General features: G+C 51.2%; 1 protein-coding gene across 2 annotated transcripts in view; it reads right to left on the bottom strand.

Annotated features, from left to right (window-relative positions):
• TESC (tescalcin) overlaps positions 1 to 19405 on the bottom strand; it is a 61317-nt gene that overhangs the window by 19116 nt on the left and 22796 nt on the right. For both annotated transcript variants that reach the window (XM_025401123.1, XM_025401124.1), the window contains exon 2: positions 17975 to 18044. In XM_025401123.1, the coding sequence (XP_025256908.1) occupies positions 17975 to 18044 (70 nt within the window). The remainder of the gene's footprint in view (positions 1 to 17974; positions 18045 to 19405) is intronic.

A 19405-nucleotide genomic window follows, 5' to 3' on the forward strand; every position in this document is an offset into this window, starting at 1 on the left:
TTTCTGAGACGGAGTCTCGCTCTGTCGCCCAGGCTGGAGTGCAGTGGTGCAATCTCGGCTCACTGCAACCACAATGGAGTATTTTTTAGCCATAAAAAGGAACCAAGTACTGATACATGCTACAACACAAATGAATCTAAAAAACATGATGCTAAGCGAGGCCGGGCACAGTGGCTCACACCTGTAATCTCAGCACTGTGGGAGGCCGAGGCAGGCGGATCACTTGAGGTCAGGAGTTTGAGACCAGCCTGGCCAACATGGTGAAACCCCATCTCTACTAAAAATACAAAAATTAGTCGAGTGTGGTGGTGCACGTCTGTAATCTCAGCTACTTGGGAGGCTGAGGCACAAGAGTTGCTTGAATCCGGGAGGTAGAGGTTGCAGTGAGCCAAGATCTCACCATTGCACTACAGTCTGGTAGACTGTAGTCTCAAAAAACTTCTGAGTTTTGAGACTCCATCTCAAAATACAAACAAACAAAAAAACCTTATGCTAAGTGAAAGAAGCCCGTTACAAATGGCCACATATTACATAATTACATTTACATGAACTCTCTGGAATAGGTAAATACACAGCGGTAGAAAGCAGATTGGTGGTGGTCAGGGGGTTGGGGACCTGGCCCTGGTTCCTGGGTCCCTCTGTGTCCCCAGTATGGCCTCTGTCCAGGCCTTTTGGCTGGGCTCACTCATGGCCTCTGGCCAAACTCAGGGCCAGCTGAGGGTACAGCTTTCTTTTGGGAGTGATGAAAATGTTCTAATATTGACTGTAGTTCTGGATGCAGACAGAACTCTGTACATACGAATGTCACTGGATTGCACATTTTAATGGTTGAGTTGTATTACGTGAATTACATTTCAGTAAAGCTGTTAAAAAAAAAAAAAAAAAAGCCAGCCAGCCAGGTGTGATGGCACATGCCTGTAGTCCCAGCTAGCAATCAGCACAGGAGGCTGAGGCAAGAGGATTGTGTGAGCCCAGGAGTTCACGGGTATGGTGAGCTACGATGGTGCCACTGCACTGCAGCCTGGGTGATACAGTGAGACTTCAATCTCTTAAAAAAAAAAAAAAAAAAAAAAAAAAGGAGCAAAAAAAGCTTGGCTCTGGACAGGGGAGCGTGAATTTCACAGGAGGACACCCTGTAGCTGGCAGAGGTATTGCTGAGTCCTAGAGGCTGCAGGTTTGCAGGCAGGGGCGTCAGTCACTCCCTCACCTGCCTGCCCTCCTCCCCTGCCCTTCACAGAAGGCCATCCTGGGTTCTCTGAATGTGCTTCCTGCTCACCTTTTCCTTCTGCTCCATGAGCCTCCACAGGCAGCGTCTTGGGAAGGACCCAGCGCACAGGCTGGTGCCTAGGGAAAAAGGGATCAGGCCCAGGTGGGGAAGGCGGAGGAAATCAGCCCACTGAAAATGAGGACCTCTGGGTGGGAAGAGATGGCGGGACAGTCATTGGAAGTGGGATTCAACACTAAGACAGATGCTGGAGAGGAGGAGGCAAAACAGACACGGGGGATTCTACGCTGTTTGAGTTGGAAGATTCCATGAACGCCTCGCTGGCCCCTGTGCTGCCCCACCTTACGCACTGGAGGGGTAGGGATGGAGGCATGGAGAGGCACAGCAGGACCCGGTCCTGGGTCCCTCTGCGTCCCCGGCATGGCCTCCTGTCCCTCCCACCCAGGCCTTTCGGCTGGGCTCACTCATGGCCTCTGGCCAAACTCAGGAGCTGCGTCAGGGCAGACTCATAGTTTTAGATTCCCAGGAATCCAGTTCCAAAGGAGGAGGCAGACTCGGGACAGCTGGCCGGAGAGATGGGATGTTATTTGGCCATGAAAAAAAATAAGATTATTTTTTGGCCATAAAAAGGAACAAGGTTTTTTGTTTTGGTTTTTTGAGATGGAGTCTCGCTCTCTGTTGCCCAGGCTGGAGCACAGCGGCACGATCTCGGCTCACTGCAACCTCCGCCTCCCGTGTTCAAGCAATTCTCCTGCCTCAGCCTCCCAAGTAGCTGGGATTACAGGCATGTGCTACCACGCCCAGCTAACTTTTGTATTTTTAATAGAGATGGGGTTTCACCAGTTGGCCAGGCTGGTCTCAAACTCCTGACCTCAGGTGATCCACCTGTCTTAGCCTCCCAAAGTGCTAGGGTTACAGGTTTGAGCCACTGCACCTGTCCAGGAACGCGATTCTCATCCGTGCCACAGCACAGATGTACCTGGAAGACATGATGCTCAGTGGGAGAAGCCAGACACAAATGGCCCCTTGGTGTACGATGCCATTTATAGGAAACATCCAGAAAAGACAAATACAGGGAGACAAAGTGGAGAGATGCGGTTTCCAGGGGCTGGGGCGGGGTGATGGCTAACCGGTGCGGAGCTTCTGAGGTGCTCTAAAATGGACTGTACATTTTCAATGGGCTAATTTTACAGTATGTGAATTACATCTCTATAAAGCTGTTAAAATTTTCTAATAAGTCTTTAAAAAAAACAAAAAAGAACCACTGTGCTACTGCAGTACGACTCCATTTATGTAAAGAACACAAAGTGACAACACGAACCTCTGCGGCTAGAAGTCGGGGTGATGAACTGCCTCAGAGTTGGGGGTGATCGAGAGGGAACATGGGGGCCTTTTGGGGGCCGGGAACATTCTGTTGCATGTTCCATCTGTGAAAGTCTCTCTGTGTGTGACACATGCTTTTCTCTGTGCAGGTCACACCCTCACTGCTGGCAGACAGCTCGATGCTCTGCCCTTTTTCCTCATTAGTGGGAGGCAACCACAGGAGGGAACAGAATACAGAGACCAGAGCCCTGAATGAGTCAAGGTTACCAGGAGAGATGATCACATTCTACAAAATCACGATCGGATGACAATGACAGCTACAGCTCACAAACGTGCAAGCGACTTGGCCGGAGCCATCTCGTTTCCCAGCGACCCCACAAGGGCTCCTATTATCCCTGACGCTTCAGGCTCAGTAGACAGGTTTTGGCGACCTGCCCCAGCTCACCCAGTGGGGGCATGGAAGAGTCAGCTTGGAAGCTAGGTAGAGTACAGCCACGCTCTCACCAGATACCCTGCTGTCCTACTCTCCCTGGCCATCCGAACAGAATCCATTTTCCAAGGCCCAGATTCCCAGACTGAGAAAGGGACCACAAGGAGCTCCAGAGGGAATCTGGGAGAACAGAGAAACCACTGGCTGCTATGCTGCTAGCCAAACCCTCTCTGGCTTTCACTGGCTGTTGCTAATCCTTCCTCGGTCTCAGTTTTCTCGTCTGTGAAGAGGGCACACTGATACTGACTGAGGGGTGACGGGCACAGCCTCTGGAATCACACTTGGGTTCTACCCTGCTCTGCTACCTGGGTCAAATGGCGTTGCCACACTCAGTCTCCGTCTGCTCCTTTGCAAACAGGAACCTCACAGGATTGCTGTACAGCTTAGAGGAGATCAAGTCCGCAACATGCTCAGCACGGTGTCTGGTGAACTGGGAGTACACCACAGATGGCAGCTTGCGGGATAGGGACCCTGTGATTTCCACAGCACCCTGTCCTCAATGCCTTGCACAGCTGGGCTTAGCAAGGTGATCAATAAATGGTTTGCTGAGCAAATAATGAAGCGAATAATAATGAAGGTGGCTGCGGGCAGGGCTTCCCTCTTTGTCTGGTCCATCCTGAGGCACTGCCCTTCCCCAGGTGCCTTCCCTAGGGCCCAGGTGTCCAGACCCTGGAAGGAGAGCAGACCCCAATGTCCCAGGAGAGAGGAAGGAGAGGTGGGGGAGAAACCACCTAGAGGAGCCTGACCCATGTGCCTGGAGAAGAAATTAACTCAACACAAGAGGCCTGTCCCCAACCAGCAGCAATAAGACATGCCTGACCTGCTGGGAATTGAGCTGGGGACACAGTGTTGTCCCCAGGTGCTGGCTTCACAACCCCCAGCGGGTGTGTAAATGGCTCTGAAGCCCGTTGCCTCTGCTCTCTCTCTCTCCATAGGCACCTGCTACGCCCACACCTGACTCTCACCTCCCCCTCACCACGGGTGCCTGACTCTTGGAGCCTCAGTTTCCTCATCTGTGAGATGCGTGCAGACTTATTCCTTCCCACATCAAAGGGGATGGTTCAGGGTCAAACACGAGGTGGGGAGAGGGGTGCTGGCCCAGGCTCTGCCCCTTACCAGGCACATGGTCTTGAGTAATCACAGCACATCTCCAAGCCGTGAGTTCTCACCTATAAAATGGGGATCGTAGGAATATCCAGGTAACATGATGGGGCTAATTGGATGACCAAATGAGATAAATCCACATAAGATGCTGAGCAGACTGCCTGACACAGGGTAAGCTCTTAATTTTAAAATAATAACAGTAATAACGGCAGCAGCAGCAACAGTAATCGCTGCAGCAGTATTAATAGTAGTAATAATAATAATGTGACAGCAGCTAACCTATATACCCTCAGAATGGAAGGAACTATTCTAAGAGCTTTACATTATTACATAGAGCTCACAACAACCCTATAAAGTAGGTGCTTATGCCCACTTTATTTTCTTAACTTTTTTTGTTTTTTGAGATGGAGTCTCACTCTGCCACCCAGGCTGGAGCGTAGTGGCGTGATCTCTGCTCACTGCAACCTCTGCCTCCTGGGTTCAAGTGATTCTTGTGCCTCAGTCACCTGAGTAGCTAGGATTACAGGTGTGCGCCACCATGCCCAGCTAATTTTTGTATTTTTAGTAGAGATGGGGTTTCACCATGTTGGCCAGACTGGTCTCGAACTCCTGACCTCAGGTGATCTGCCCACCTCAGCCTCCCAAAGTGCTGGGATTACAGGTGTGAGCCACTGCGCCCGGCCTGTGCCTATTTTAAAGATGAGGAAACTGAGGCAGAGAGATGAAGCCACTTCTCATTGTTAAGAATGAAGCTGGTGGACCCAGGCAGTGGCATGGTGGTGCCTGGCCTTCAGGGACTTTCCCTAAAACCTGTCAATGTCCCTTTTCAACAAGGAGAGCGCCGGCCTTGAGTCCAGCACTTAGGACGCACTAACCTTTTCATTCCATCAGTTTCATGCTCCATCAATACTCGTGTCAGTTTTGTTTTCCTTCCTCCCCAGGTTCCCGCCGGGCTGGATGAACCGGCTTGGCTAAAGGTGTCTCAGCCCAGGCTGCAGCCATGGGAACGGGCTCTGCCTCACCTCAGAGCCCAGGGCTGACGGCAGGTCACTGCCCTCAGCCGGAGCTGATTCTCAGTGGCCAGTGGTGCTGCCCCAGTGACCACCAAGGTAGCGGGGATTGCCCATGAGGGCTCCAGGACCACACACCTTCCAGGCCTCCTGCGGGACGGCGTGAGCCCTGGGGGCTTCAGAATGTGCCCCTGGAGTCCTGAAGGGCTCTCGCGACGTCAGGCTGTGCTAAGCACTGCAACACTTAATCACCCCATGTAATCATGAGTGGCAACAATGATGATCCTGTTCTACAGACCAGAACACAAGGCCCAGGGAGACAAAGGTACTATGCCCCGGTCACACAGCTAGAGTTGGCGTGGGACTCCAGCTCCATCTCCAGGCTGGCTCAAACCGTCTTGCGCTTCCTCGCGCTCACCACTTCCTTCCTTCCGGTTGTGTATTTTCACCTTAGAGAAAGAGCGAGAACGCTCTTCCCTCGGCATCTGTTCTCACCCAGCACCCAGTCGCCAGCCCGAGAGGCCCCATCTGGGACCCAGGAAGCGGGCAGGACAAGCGTCAGGCCGACAAGAAGGGAAGGACCAGACTCAAAAAACCACCGAGGACTGGGCTGGGCTCTTCCTCAAGCCTCGTGCTGTGGGTTGGTTTCCGGCAGCTTTTGGGGCCCAGCTCACTTGCAAAGTTCTCTCTAGGGGTATTGAGCATGGCGTTCCCCAACCCCTGCCAACCACCGCAAGGCTAACCGACCTCCAAGGTGAGGGTGCAGCCAGGCCCCAGATTCTCAGGCTGGAACTTCCACCGTTCCAGGGCTCCCCACACTGAGGGAGGCCACTTGGGTCTTTCCTCTGCAGGGCTGCCTGCCCAATGCCCCTCTGAGTTCCCCTTCCTGCACTCACTGTTCAGCATTTGACGTTCCCCACAGTGGGGAAGCTGAGACCTCATGGGGACTCTTGAAGGCAGAGACTGCGTGTCACTCAGCATGTGTCTTCCCAGTAGCCAAGATACTCAAAGTGTGGTTCCTGGGCCAGCAGCATCTGCATCATCTGGAGCTTTTTAGAGATGCACCATCTCTCCCTACGCCAGACCTATTGAATCAACCTGCATTAATACGGTGGTGCAATCATGGCTCACTGCAGCCTTGAATTCCCAGGCTAAAGTGATCCTCCCTCCTCAATCTCCTGCGCAGCTGGGACTACAGGTGTGCACCACCACACCCAATTTATTTTTGGTAAAGACATCGTCTCACTATATTGCCCAGGCTAGTCCTGAACTCCTGGGCTCAAGTGATCCTCCCGCCTTGGCCTCCCAAAGTGCTGGGATTACAGAACCTGCATTTTAACGCAATCTCCCGGGCATTCACATGCACATGAATGCGTGAGACCTGCTGGCCTCTTAATCTCTCAGTGTTTCAAAGCACCTGGAATTGCTCAGATGTACCAGGCAATTCTACCCACACTTCTGCACAGAAGATTCTGGCAAGAAAGGACTGGTCCTTTTTGCTCCTGGCAAATGCCTCTTTCAAAAGCTAGACAATGTCGCCAAGACCATTCCCCCAGGCACACACCTTCTCATCCCTGTCCCTGCCCCATGTCAGTCCCCCACTTTCCCCGACACCTGGCGTTGACTTCTTACAGTGAGAGCAACTCGGCGACACGACAAGCATTCCTTCGAGGAGCCAGGCACTGTTCTAGGTGCCGGCTGCAGAGGTAAATGGGGAATCTAGGAGAGCACAAAATAGATGGGAAATAAGAGTATCTCAGGCAGTGATGAGTACTTCGCAGAGAAATTCAGCAGAGAAAGGAAAGGGGACTGCAGGAGGCTGACACAAGTTTAAATGAGGTTGATCACAGAAAGGCCACAGGGAAAAAAGTGACATTTGAGCAGAGACCTGAAGGAGGGGAGGTTCTCGACTCCCATGTGTCCAGCTGGTGGGGAGGGTGCTACCAGCATCTAGTGGGTGGAGGCCAGGGATGCTGCTCAGCACCCCACAGTGCCCAGCACAACCCCCAATGAAGAATCATCCAGACCCAGAGCCCAGGCTCAAAAATCCGGCTCTAGGGGAAAAGCATTCTAGGAAGAAGGAACAGCATGAGCTAGAGCCCTGGGGTGGGGAACAGAAAGAGTGTTCATGTAACTTGGGCAAAAACAACTGGGGAGATGTGTGCAGCAGGGGCCTGCAGGACACTGAGAGGCCTGAGTGGTGGCTCTGACTCCCAATGGGTGAGACCGAACATCTTCAGCAGAGAAGAGACATTCTCACAGGACCCTGCCACATGGTACTGTGGGCCTGGATGGTGGACAGGCAGTGAACACAGACACACGGGGACCAGGGAGGAGGCTGCTGGGGTAGCCCAGGCAAGAGACCACGGCAGCTGGATGAGGGCAGGGGTTGGGGGAGCAGAGGAAGAAGGGGAGAGGAGTAGCAAATCCCGGGCTCGGTGGGAGGTAGAAATGGCAGTGTTTGCTGAGTAACTGGAAGCAGGGCTGAGAAAAAGAGAGGAATCAAAGGTGACCACTGCAGGCAACTGAGGCTGCAGTTCACCACAGAGGAACAGGGGACCTCTGGAAGGGATGAGGAGGTGCTTGCTTTGAAACGGACATGTTACGCAGCATGCCTTTTGGATATTAAGTGAATGGGCAGTTGCTACGTGAGTCAGGAAGTCAGGGGAGCGGTCCTGGGAGGACATACACATGTAGGAGCTGGCCGGCCACAGTGGCTCACACCTATAATTTCAGCACTTTGGGAGGCTGAGGTGAGTGGACTGCTTGAGCCCAGGAGTTCAAGACCAGCCTGGGCAACATGGCAAGACCCCATCTCTACAAAAAATTAGCCAGACAGGGTGGTATATGCCTGTAAGTTCCAGCTACTCAGGAGGCTGAGGCAGGAGGATCACTTGAGCCTGGGTGACTGACGCTGCAGTGAGCCGAGATCAAACCACTGCACTTCAGCTTGGGCAACAGAGCAAAACAATAACAAAAACAGCAGGAGCTAACATACAGCTGGTGTTTCAGGCCACCGCTGTGCATTTTATTTCAAGGACAAAAAGAAGCCCAAGTCATCGCTAGGGCAAAGGCAACCCTCCGTGATCTGCCCCAACTCTCTGACTCTCCTCATGTGCTGGGCCCTCTGCCCAGAGCTCCCCGCCCTCTTCTCTTCACACACTGGCTCCTTCTCTCCTTCTGGTCTCAGCGCAGATGTGGCCTCCCCAGTGGCACCTTCCATGACCACCTACCCCAAGCACCCTCTCTTCTCTAGGGTTCCAGGGGATGGCTGTCTGCCCCGTTTCCTTCCTTTAGTGTATTTTTTTTCTTTTTTTGCCCAGGCTGGAGTACAGTGGTGCGATTTCAGCTCACTGCAGCCTCCACCTCCTGGGTTCAAGAGATGCTCTTGCCTCAGCCTTCCAAGTAGCTGGGACGACAGGCGCCCGCCACCATGAATGGCTTTTTTTTTTTTTTTTTTTTTTTGAGACAGAGTCTCGCTCTGTCCCCCAGGCTGGAGTGCAGTGGCGCAATCTCAGCTCACTGCAAGCTCTACCTCCCAGGTTCATGCCATTCTCCTGCCTCAGCCTCCCGAGTAGCTGGGACTACAGGCGTCTGCCACCCTGCCTGGCTAATTTTTTGTATTTTTAGTAGAGACGGAGTTTCACCGTGTTAGCCAGGATGGTCTCGATCTCCTGACCTCGTGATCCGCCCACCTCGGCCTCCCAAAGTGCTGGGATTACAGGCGTGAACCACTGCGCCCGGCCTAATTTTTGTATTTTTAATAGAGACTGGATTTCACCATATTGACCAGGCTGGTCTGGAACTCCTGACCGCAAGTGATCTGCCCACCCCGGCCTCCCAAAGTGCTGGGATTATAGGCATGAGCCACTGCGCCCAGCCAATCTTTAGTATATTTCTCATGCTATAGCATGAACTGGCTGATGTGCTAGTTTTCTGTCTCTGACTATCCCTCACACACATAAGCATCAGAACAGAAGCACCCCAGGAGGGGAAGGGGAGACTCCCTTCTCAACCCCATGGGATCCTCAGCTCTAAAACCCATCACGGAAGGCCCTGGACATTTGCAGGCTTGTAAGCAAGGACCATGTCAGTATCAGTCATCCTGGGAAAAGAATCTCTATAAAAGTTTTATATGCAAGTACACGCTAATAAAACTAAGACCACTGAGAAAGCTGCTTTTTGCCTCGGGAACGCCTCCGCACCTTTTCACACCCTTGTGGCTCTCCTCACGTCTGCCTGAACACTCTCACCTAAGCAGATGTGCGAGTCCAGCTGCCTCACGCCCGCTGTCTTTTCTGGGCATCTTTACAGCTACCGTAGCAGGTTTTCCTCTGTAAGTGAACGTGCATCATCCTAGCTGAGGCTTTTAAAGGGAGGACTCGCTGCCTGTTGGAATATATTAAAGTCTGATGGTGAAACAGCCTGTTGAGCTAGGCAGGGCCTCGGCAGCTTCCTTATGAGTATAGTATTTCTAAAAAAAGCTGTTGAGGCCAGGCATGGTTTCTCATGCCTGTAATCCTAGCACTTTGGAAGGCTGAGGCAGGAGTATTGCTTGAGCCAGGAGTCCGAGACCAAAATGGGCAACGTAGTGAGACTCGCATCTCTACAAAAAAAATTTTTTTTTAATTAGCTGGATGTGGTGGTGCACACCTGTGGTCCCAGCTACAGCTCAGGAGGCTGAGGCAGGATGATCGCTTGAGCACAGGAGTCGGAAGCTGCACTAAACCATGATTGCACCACTGCACCCCAGTCTGGATAACAGAACGAGATCTTGCCCCCATCCCCTCAAAAAGTGGTCATATCATAGACAGGTTAAAAGCAAAGCAAAGTGGCTGGGTTAAAAGGGGATTTAATCCTGGTGAAGAGCAACAACACTGCAGTGGTTTGAGGCTACACCTCTTGCATCAGCCAGCTTTGCTTTTGAAGTTAAAGAAGTTACTTCTTTACTGACGCTGAAGATGAAGAAGTTAAAATTACACAGTACGGCCTCAGTTGCTTAATCTGTAAAATGGCGATTAATAATGTCAACCTCAGAGGGTTCCTGAGACCACGTTAGCACTGAGCCCAGTGCCTGGCACACGTCAGCACTCTGCTAATGGCCGCTGGGCTCCCGTTTCTGCACACAACCCTGTGCTTTTTTTTCCTTTTTGAGACAGTCTCGCTTCGTCACCTAGGCTGGAGTGCAGTGGCAAGACAAGTTACTGCAGCCTCAACCTCCCAGGCTCAAGCAATCCTCCCACCTCAGCCTCCCGAGTAGCTGGGACCACAGGTACATGCCACCATGCTTGGCTCATTTTTAAATTTTTTTTTTGTAGAGACAGAGTCTCACTATGTTGCCCAGGCTAGTCCCGAACTCCTGGACTCAAGCAATCCTTCCATCTCAGCCTCCCAAAGTGCTGAGATTACAGGTGTGAGCTACTACACTGGGCCAACCCTGTGGGAACTTCAGCAAATGACAGAGCAGTGGTAAGAACACTGCTGAGGGGCCGGGCGTGGTGGCTCACACCTGTAATCCCAGCACTTTGGGAGGCGGAGGTGGGCGGATCACCTGAGGTCAGGAGTTCAAGACCAGCCTAGCCAACATGGTGAAACCTTGTCTCCACTAAAAATACAAAAATTAGCCAGGTGTGGTGGTGGGCGCCTGTAATCCCAGCTATCTGGGAGGCTGAAGAAGGACAATCGCTTGAATCTGGGAGTGGGAGGTTGCAGTGAGCCAAGATCGTGCCACAGCACTACAGTCTTGCTCTGTCGCAAGACTGTCTCAAAGAAAAAAACAGACGGGACACTGCTGAAGGAAGGAAAACAGGACCTGGAGTTAGGACACTTTGCTGACGCCCCACTGTCTGGGCTATCAGAACATGGGGCTGCACGTTGGTGGCATTCGACACAAAGCGTGGAGTCCCTTTTTTTCTCTTCCCTGTGTACGTCTGTGGTTGCATTTACCTCCGGAATTACTCCACATTCAACGGCTTGATGAATCTAAAAATATTTTTTCTAACGTGGCTTTATCTAATCATGTCTCCTAATGGCCTGCACCACTACGTCTGAAGTATTCCAAAGTGTCTATTTCTGGCATTGATAAGCCTGCCAGGGAGACATCAGGAAGTTAAAAATTGCTGTTTAAAACGTTTACCAGTTAAGGGGTCCAAAAAGAGAAAGAAAAGGTGCAAGCAGCCATTTCTGTATTTTCTTCATCATCTAAACTTCTGACCTGTTAACAGGTTTACCTGTGGAGGTCTCCTCTGCTAGAAGGAAAATTTCTGAGGACAGGGGAAGAGTCCCCTGCATGGTAGGTAGCTAATGAATGTGTTAGAATTAGACAGACATTCTATTTTTTTTTTTTTTTCTATTCAGGCATTTTGCCAAGAGGCCACAGAATTCAGTGCTTTGTGGTCTGGATGAATTCAGGTCTTGAGGATCCTGAAGCATATACAATTTGGGGGTGCTCTCTTTTAAAAAAGGAACAGAACAAAATGAATTGAGACAGCATCTCGCTCTGTCACCCAGGCTGGGGTGCAGTGGCACGATCTCAGCTCATTGCGACCGCCCCCTCCCATGTTCAAGCAATTCTCCTGCTCCGCCTCCTGAGTAGCTGGGATTACAAGTGCACACCACCATGCCCAACTGATTTTTGTATTTTTAGTAGACATGGGGTTTCACCATGTTGGCCAGGCTGGTCTGGAACTCCTGACCTCAAGTGATCCACCAGCCTCAGCCTCCCAAAGTTCTGGGATTACAGAGTGAGCCACCATGCCCGGCCAACAATATGAATGTCTAAAACTCAAGTACTGGGCTCCATAAAGAACCCACATAAAAGTAAGGCCTTGAAGTGGGGCTTTCAATGCCACAAGACGAACCTTCCCTAGATGTCCTGAGATGACTTCTGGAAAGAGATGGGACCAGGCCCAACACAGATAAGAAATGGTGGCTTAAAAATAAAATCAATTTTGGTCCATCAGTTGCCTCATGGGAGTTTGTAACGCTATATTCAATTTGTTAAGCTGCACATTTAGAAACCCAATTCTTCTTTAAACTTTTAAGTGCAACCTACAAATCTTATTCATCAGCATCTAAAGCCTGCGGTTCTGAATGATCATTTTTAAGGGGACTTTTGCATTCAAGGTCTTCATGAGCCTCCTGTGGGATCCTCATAAGCACGTGGGCCCTTTGCTGTCTGAGCGGGAGGGGGCAAAGAAGGTGGCACCCTCTCCCCCATCGCAGATTGTAGTGGGGTGTCAGGGGCCTTCACTAGGGAAGCCCAATCAATGCCATTTTCATGTAGGGGGAATGTCCCCAGAAAGAAAAGGAATTCTGTCCATGCTCTGAAACCTCAGCACAGCCCAAGGCCTGCCGGACAGCTTCCAATATGTGCCAGGGATCTGAGAGGTTGAAGACCGGGCCTGGGGTCACTTAGAAAACCCCTGGCAGAGAGGGGACAGCACTGAGGACCAGTTCCCAAGCCAGGGCTGCTCAGGGGAAGATGGGCAGGAAAAGCCCAGGGGAACCTTGAAAAGCTACCCCATCTCCCTTCTCTCAGCCCTGGAGGGTGGATTAGGATTAGGCAAAGCAGTTCTGGGAGGCTGGGAGGAGGCCCTTCCTGTAGGCCTGTTTGCATAAGAAGCTGTGGTCAGTCACCTCCTTCCTGCAGGCTGGGCCGGGGCTGTCACTGCGTGCAGCTGACACGAACCTCGAAGCTGACTCAAGCTCTGAGACCAGGGCGGTGGTGACGGGAATTATAAACGCACCTCCCCCACCCCCAATAGCAGGGCAGGGAGACTGAGGTCCTCAGAGATCACTCGCAAAACAAGGCAATGCCCCAGCTTCCTACAGCAAGATCTTGGCACTGGGTTCAAATCCCAGCTCCTCCCAGCTGTGTGATCCAGGGCCAGGTACCTGGCCTGTCTCTCTAGCCTTACTTTCCCATCTGTAAAATGGGGAGAGTGAGCATCCCTACCTCTACCTCCTGTGGGGTTCTATAGGACTGAAGTCAGCCTGGGCGACAGGGTAAGACCCCATCCCTACAAAAATACAAAAAATGAGCCAGGCATGCTGGCACACACCTGTAGTCCCAGCCACTCAGGAGGCTGAAGCAGGAGGAGCACTTGAGCCTGGGAGGTCAAGGCTGCAGTGAGCCGAGGTTGCACCACTGCACGTCAGCCTGAGCAACAGAGCGAGACTCTGTCAAAAATTTTTTTAAAAAAAGATCGAAGTAACACGCTCCTGCTGTGTAGCACATAAAACAGGTTCAAATAATAAGCGCTTACATTTGGGAGCTGTTTCTATGTGCCAAGACCCCTGCTAAAGTCTTTCACCTGGATTACGTCAACCTAGTAAGGGAAGTACTATTAATGACAACAGGCCTCACGTAGGCCATGCTTTCTGTGCTGGAAAGAATTCTGTGAGTCATTACATTCACTCTTCATTCCTTTGTTCTTTCATTCATTCATTTATTCATCCCTTCACTTGTTCATTTAACTACTCTCAGCACCTACTGTGTTACAGGCCCTGGACTCAGCACTTTGGCCAAGGAAAAAGGCAATCAGTTCCTGCCCCCACCAAGAAGCCACAGTCTGCTGGGGCAAGGGGATGGGGGGCAGTTGTAATTCTGTGCTGTGAATGTTGGATGGAGCACCCCCAGGAGGAGGCTGTAGGGCTTCCGGGGGCAGGAGAGGTTCTTGGAGGTTGTGGTCCACACTGAGGCCTCAGCAAAGCAGAAGCTAGCATCTACACACCTGCGTGAGTCCCACTTAAAGAACACGAAGATGACCTTGATGGCACTGGGGAGCCACAGAGGGCTGTTGAGCGGAGGTTGCTCACTGGCTCCTTTAAGTGACCCTGCCAGGCAGGCACACTGAGGGCTTGTGCAAGGGCGCTACATATGAGGTCCTGGGGAGGGGTGTGCAGGAGAGGGGCAAACAGGGTTTGGGGTGGCAGGGCAGGACCAACGGCTCACATTTCTAAGCTGAGCCTGGGCAGGTAAGGCCTGGGAGGTAGGAGCCCAGCGCCATCAGCGCAGAGGCTGCGCCAGCTCAGCTCCTGCAGGAGCAGAACGCTGCACCCACTGAACCATGGAAGACCTACTGTGTGCTGTCCACGGTGCCTGGCAAGGGGGGCACTTGTTACAAATGCAGAGTCTCAGGTCCCACCCCAGAACTGCAGAAGCAAAACGTGCATGGCAACAAGATTCCCAGGTGATTCGAGCACACTCAAGTTGGAAAAAAAATTGTAGGGAATGCCATTTTAGTACGTCCCCTCATAAGCCTATGATAGGGTGCTAGGCAATGCATCAGGGGCTCAGCGCCTGGAACCTGAAAGTGGGAGGGGCCTCCAACGGCATCATATCCTCCTCCTCACACAGCACCTGGGCCCCCACCACACTCAGATTAGACCCTCAGGATGGGGCAGAATAATAACAGTCCCATTTGTCAAATGCCTGTGAACCCAGCTTAGAGCTAAATTGTCCTGCTTGCACCTGCTCTTTTTTTCCCTAAAGATGGGGTCTCACTGTGTTGCCCAGGTTGGTCTTGAACTCCTGCACTCAAGCAATCCTCCAGCCTTGGCCTCCCAAAGTGCTGAGATTGTAGGTGTGAGTCACAGCGCCCGGCCCACTGCTCATTTTTAACGCTCAAATCAAATCCCACTCATTTTCCAGATGAGGAGACCGGCTCAGAGAAATGAAGTGACCGGCCCGAAGCCACAGAGCCAATAGCATGAAGGATTCTAATACAGCTGGACTCCAAAGCCTGGGTTTTTGCCTCTGCATCTCTATGCATGTAGAATATGAACCTAAAGTTCACCACTCAAGCTTGGATGGACCTAACATCAGATGCATAACAGTAAGCCCAAGGCGGTTTGTTTCAGGGCTGGGGGCTCCACTTGCTGGAAAACTGTCTTGAGGACAAAGGGGCTCTGCCTTCCCACATCCTCCACAGTGAGCTCCACAGTGGCTGCCTCTACCAGCATAGGTACCAAGCACCTGGTGCAGAGCAGATGCTCACGAACTTTTTAAGAGACAGGGTCTCGCTCTGGTGCCCAGGCTGGAGTGTGGTGGTGCACTCAGAGCTCACTGCAGCCTTGAACCCCTGGGTCCAAGTGATCCTCCAGACTCAGCTACCCAAGTAGCCAGGACTACATGTGTGCATCACCACACCTGGCTAATTTTTAAACATTTTGTAGAGAAAGGGTCTTGCTATATTGCCCAGACTGCTCATGAACTTCTGAAGGAACAAGCAAGGCATACCCTTGACACTCTATTTTCCAACATCCAGAGTCCATATGTGCCACTCTGTTAGAACTCAGTGCCTGGCCGACTTGTGTTACCCTACACACTCCTCAGCCTATGGCCCAAGGAGGTTTCACCTTGCCCTGACTGAAACCACCCACCCTCCACTCCTGCCCTTGGGGGATGCTGAGCTGACCACAGGCCCCAGGACCTTACTGCTCTGGAGGAAAACATTTGTATGTCTGGTCTTTGGCCATGGCGATTGGCTCAGACTCAGGTCCGTGACCCCATCAGAGCCAATGAGAAGCCAGGTGACTCTTTTGCTGGGCTCAGGTTCTCTCCCCTCCACTGGGCTTGGTGGGCTAGATGTGTAGAATTAAAGGTATAAGTCTTAATTGTCTTTAAGTCGGCCTTGGATGCAATCAAACTGAGACCAGAGGCCACAACAACCAACAGACCGTCAGAATCTGAGCTCTTGAAATTGACTTAAGAATAAAATATACTGGATTAACAATACACCTGTGTTTAGACACACAAGAGAAAGTAGACATTTATATGTCAGTTTCCATAAAACTTAGGGGAAATTTAACTGTGTTTAGTAAGAAGGAAGCGTTTCCTGGAGTATTAAAAGGTTTGTTTCAAAGTTCCAACAAGCTGTAACCTTGAGACTCCGAATGCTTATTTTAGGAAACTACATCTGTTAGAAGTTTATGGTAGAAATTTGTTCAACTTGCCGGGCGCGGTGGCTCACGCCTGTAATCCCAGCACCTTGGGAGGCCAAGATGGGTGGATCATGAGGTCAGGAGATTGAGACCATCCTGGCTAACACGGTGAAACTCTGTCTCTACTAAAGTATACAAAAAATTTGCTGGGCATGGTGGCAGGCGCCTGTAGTCCCAGTTACTCTTGAGGCTGAGGCAGGAGAATGGCGTGAACCCGGGAGGCGGAGCTTGCAGTGAGCGGAGATCGCGCCACTGCACTCCAGCCTGGGCAACAGAGTGAGGCTCCGTCTCAAAAAAAAAAAAAGAAAAAGAAATTTGTTCAACTTGAAGCTTCCTCATGAACTCTGTATGATGATCAAGTCACTGGCAAGGACCTCTCACTAACCTAGCTGTTAGTAACTCAAGCAGCACTCGCTTGTAATCCCAGCCACTCAGGAGGCTAAGGCAGGAGGACTGCTTGAGCTCAGGAGTTCAAGACCACCCTGGGTAACAGAGCAAGACCACGTCTCCAAAAAAAACAAAAACAAAAAACAATTAACAGGTCTAGTGCAGCGGTGTATGCCTGTAGTGCCAACACTTTGGGAGGTAGAAATGGGAGGGCTGCTTGAGGCCAGGAGTTTGAGACCAGCCTGGGCAACATAGTGAGACCCCCACCTCTACAAAAACTTTAAAAAATTAGCCGGTATGGTGGTGCATGCCTGTAGTCCCAGCACTTTGGGAAGCTAAGGCAGGAGGATCACCTGAGTCAAGGAGGTCAAGACCAGCCTGAGTAACATGGCGAGACCCTGTCTCTACAAAAATAAAAATAAATTAAAAAATTAGCTGGGTGTGATGGCACATGCCTGTGGTCCCAGCTACTTGGGAGGCTGAGGCAGAAGGATCGCTTGGGCCCAGGAGATTGAGGCTGCAGTGAGCTATGATCGCAACACTGCACTCCAGCCTGGGCAATGGAGCGAGACCGTGTTTCAAAAAAGTTAGAAATACCCAAATAACAAATAATCCAACCAGAATACAGTTTAAGGCATTCCTCATTCCTCTTCATTAAAAAGCAACCTAAAGGGTATCTAAAAGATTAACAAAACATAATGCAGAAGGTTGATTTTCCTTAACAGAAATTTGAGGCAGCCACCCCCATCTTGCCTGAGGCTGGAACTAACCCTAAAGAAGGGGAGCCAAAAGACAGAGGTCCTGATGACAGCCCAAGCCCCTAAGTTGCGCTCTACCACAACTGATTCATCTTTGTGTGTCTGGCAGTTGGCAGGATCCTGGGATCTAACAGGTCCTCCATATGTGTCTGAGATTCCAAGTACATTCCATCCGAGGAATCAGGGTAAGGCAGGGGGTGGCTGAAGAGCCCTTCCTCACTTCCACGCTAGTTATAATTTATAATTGTGTGATCCTCACAGAAACAGAAGTGGTTCTTTCCTTACTGTTTAGGAACATCTTGTCTTGGAAGAGACCAGAAGCATTAAAACTACAGTTGGTTGGGCACAGTGGCTCATGCCTGTAATTCCAGCACTTTGGGAGGCCGAGGTGGGTAGATCACAAGGTCAGGAGATTGAGACCATCCTAACACGGTGAAACCCCGTCTCTACTAAAAATACAAAAAATTAGCCAGGTATGGTGGCGGGCGCCTGTAGTCCCAGCTACAGGAGGCTGAGGCAGGAGAATGGCGTGAACCCAGGAGGCAGAGCTTGCAGTGAGCCGAGATGGCGCCTCTGCACTCCAGCCTGGGCGACAGAGCGAGACTCCGTCTCCAAAGAAAGAAAAAACTACCACCCTCCCCCTACCACTCAGCACTCAAGGAAAGAAACAGGACAAGAAATTTGCAAGGGCATGGCCCCACCCAGCACCCAAACCCACTGCCGACCTTACCGAATGGTAGGCTGGTCTCCACTCAGCTGCTTAAATCTCCGATGGAGCTGCTCGATCTGATCTGATGAGACTGAGAAGTGGGGAAAGAGAGAAAAACAAGACAGAAGAAAACATCACTGACTTGCCAGAGGGAGGCTGCAGGTATTCCTCTGCCCCATCCCCACCGGCTGCCGCACCCCTTCTCAAAGCGTCTCCCACCATGGCAAAAGTGAGTGCAGGGTGAAGCAGCAGAAAGGATTTCCCATTCTTCCCAGAAACACAGCTCTGCAGTGATCAGTTCCAACTGCCTTAGTAATAATAATACAACTATTACTAATAGCCCCAGAGACAGGGCAGTCAGGAAGCAGGCCATTCTCCCAGCCTCTGACCTTCCCTAGCCCACTAAAGAGAAACTTTGCTTTCTGTGGCAGGGTTTCACTTCCATCACTCAGGCTGGAATACACTGGCACGATCAGCATCACGGCTCACTGCAGCCTCTACCTCCTGGGCTCCAGAGATCCTCCCACCTCAGCCTCCTGGGTAGCTGCAACTACAGGCATGCGTCACTATGCCCGGCTAATTTTTGTTTATTTGTTTTAGAGAGACAGGGTTTCACCATGTTGCCCAGGCTGGTCTCAAACTCCTGGACTCAAGCAATCTGCCCGCCTCGGCCTCCCAAGGTGCTGAGATTGCAGGCATGAGCCACCAGGCCCAGTCAAGAGAAAATTGCATCTGGTTGTCTGACCCTTCCTCTTCCACTCCAGAAGATGAGTTTTATCCTAGCTGAGAAAGGGGCTTTGTATAGTCACAGACTCGGAGTCAGATGAGTAGCGAGAGGAAATAAGGGTTCAGGCTGGTGTTGGACGTGATCTGGGAAACCTATACTGAGAAATGTATGGAGAATCTGGTGGAGCAAAGAAATGGAAGGACTCCAATCTGGGTGACAGGGTAAGACCCTGTCTCTAAAAAATGCACAATATTAAACAATGATCTGCATTTCTCACTTCATTACCAAAACGACTCAGTAAGTGAGTGGATATTATCTCAGGTTTTTTGTTTGTTTGTTTGTTTGTTTGGAGACAGAGTCACACTCCATCACCCAGGCTGGAATGGTGATCTCAGCTCATTGCCACCTCTGCCTCCGTGTTCCAGTGATTCTCGTGCCCCGGCCTCCCAAGTAGCTGGGATTACAGGCACACACCACCACGCCCAGCTAGTTTTTATATGTTTAGTAGCGACAGGGTTTCACCATGCTGGCCAGGCTGGTCTTGAACTCCTGACCTTGAGTGATCCGCCCACCTCAGCCTCCCAAAGTGCTGGGATTACAGATGTGAACCATCACACCCGGCCTTTATCTCAGTTTTATAAGTTGAAAACTGCAGCTCAGAAAGCACTTAAGATCCCACAACACACAGAGGCAGAGATGGGACTGAACTCTGAGTCTGTGCGACC

Source organism: Theropithecus gelada, chromosome 11 (genome assembly GCF_003255815.1).
Source record: "Theropithecus gelada isolate Dixy chromosome 11, Tgel_1.0, whole genome shotgun sequence".
Classification (NCBI taxonomy): Eukaryota; Metazoa; Chordata; class Mammalia; order Primates; family Cercopithecidae; genus Theropithecus; species Theropithecus gelada.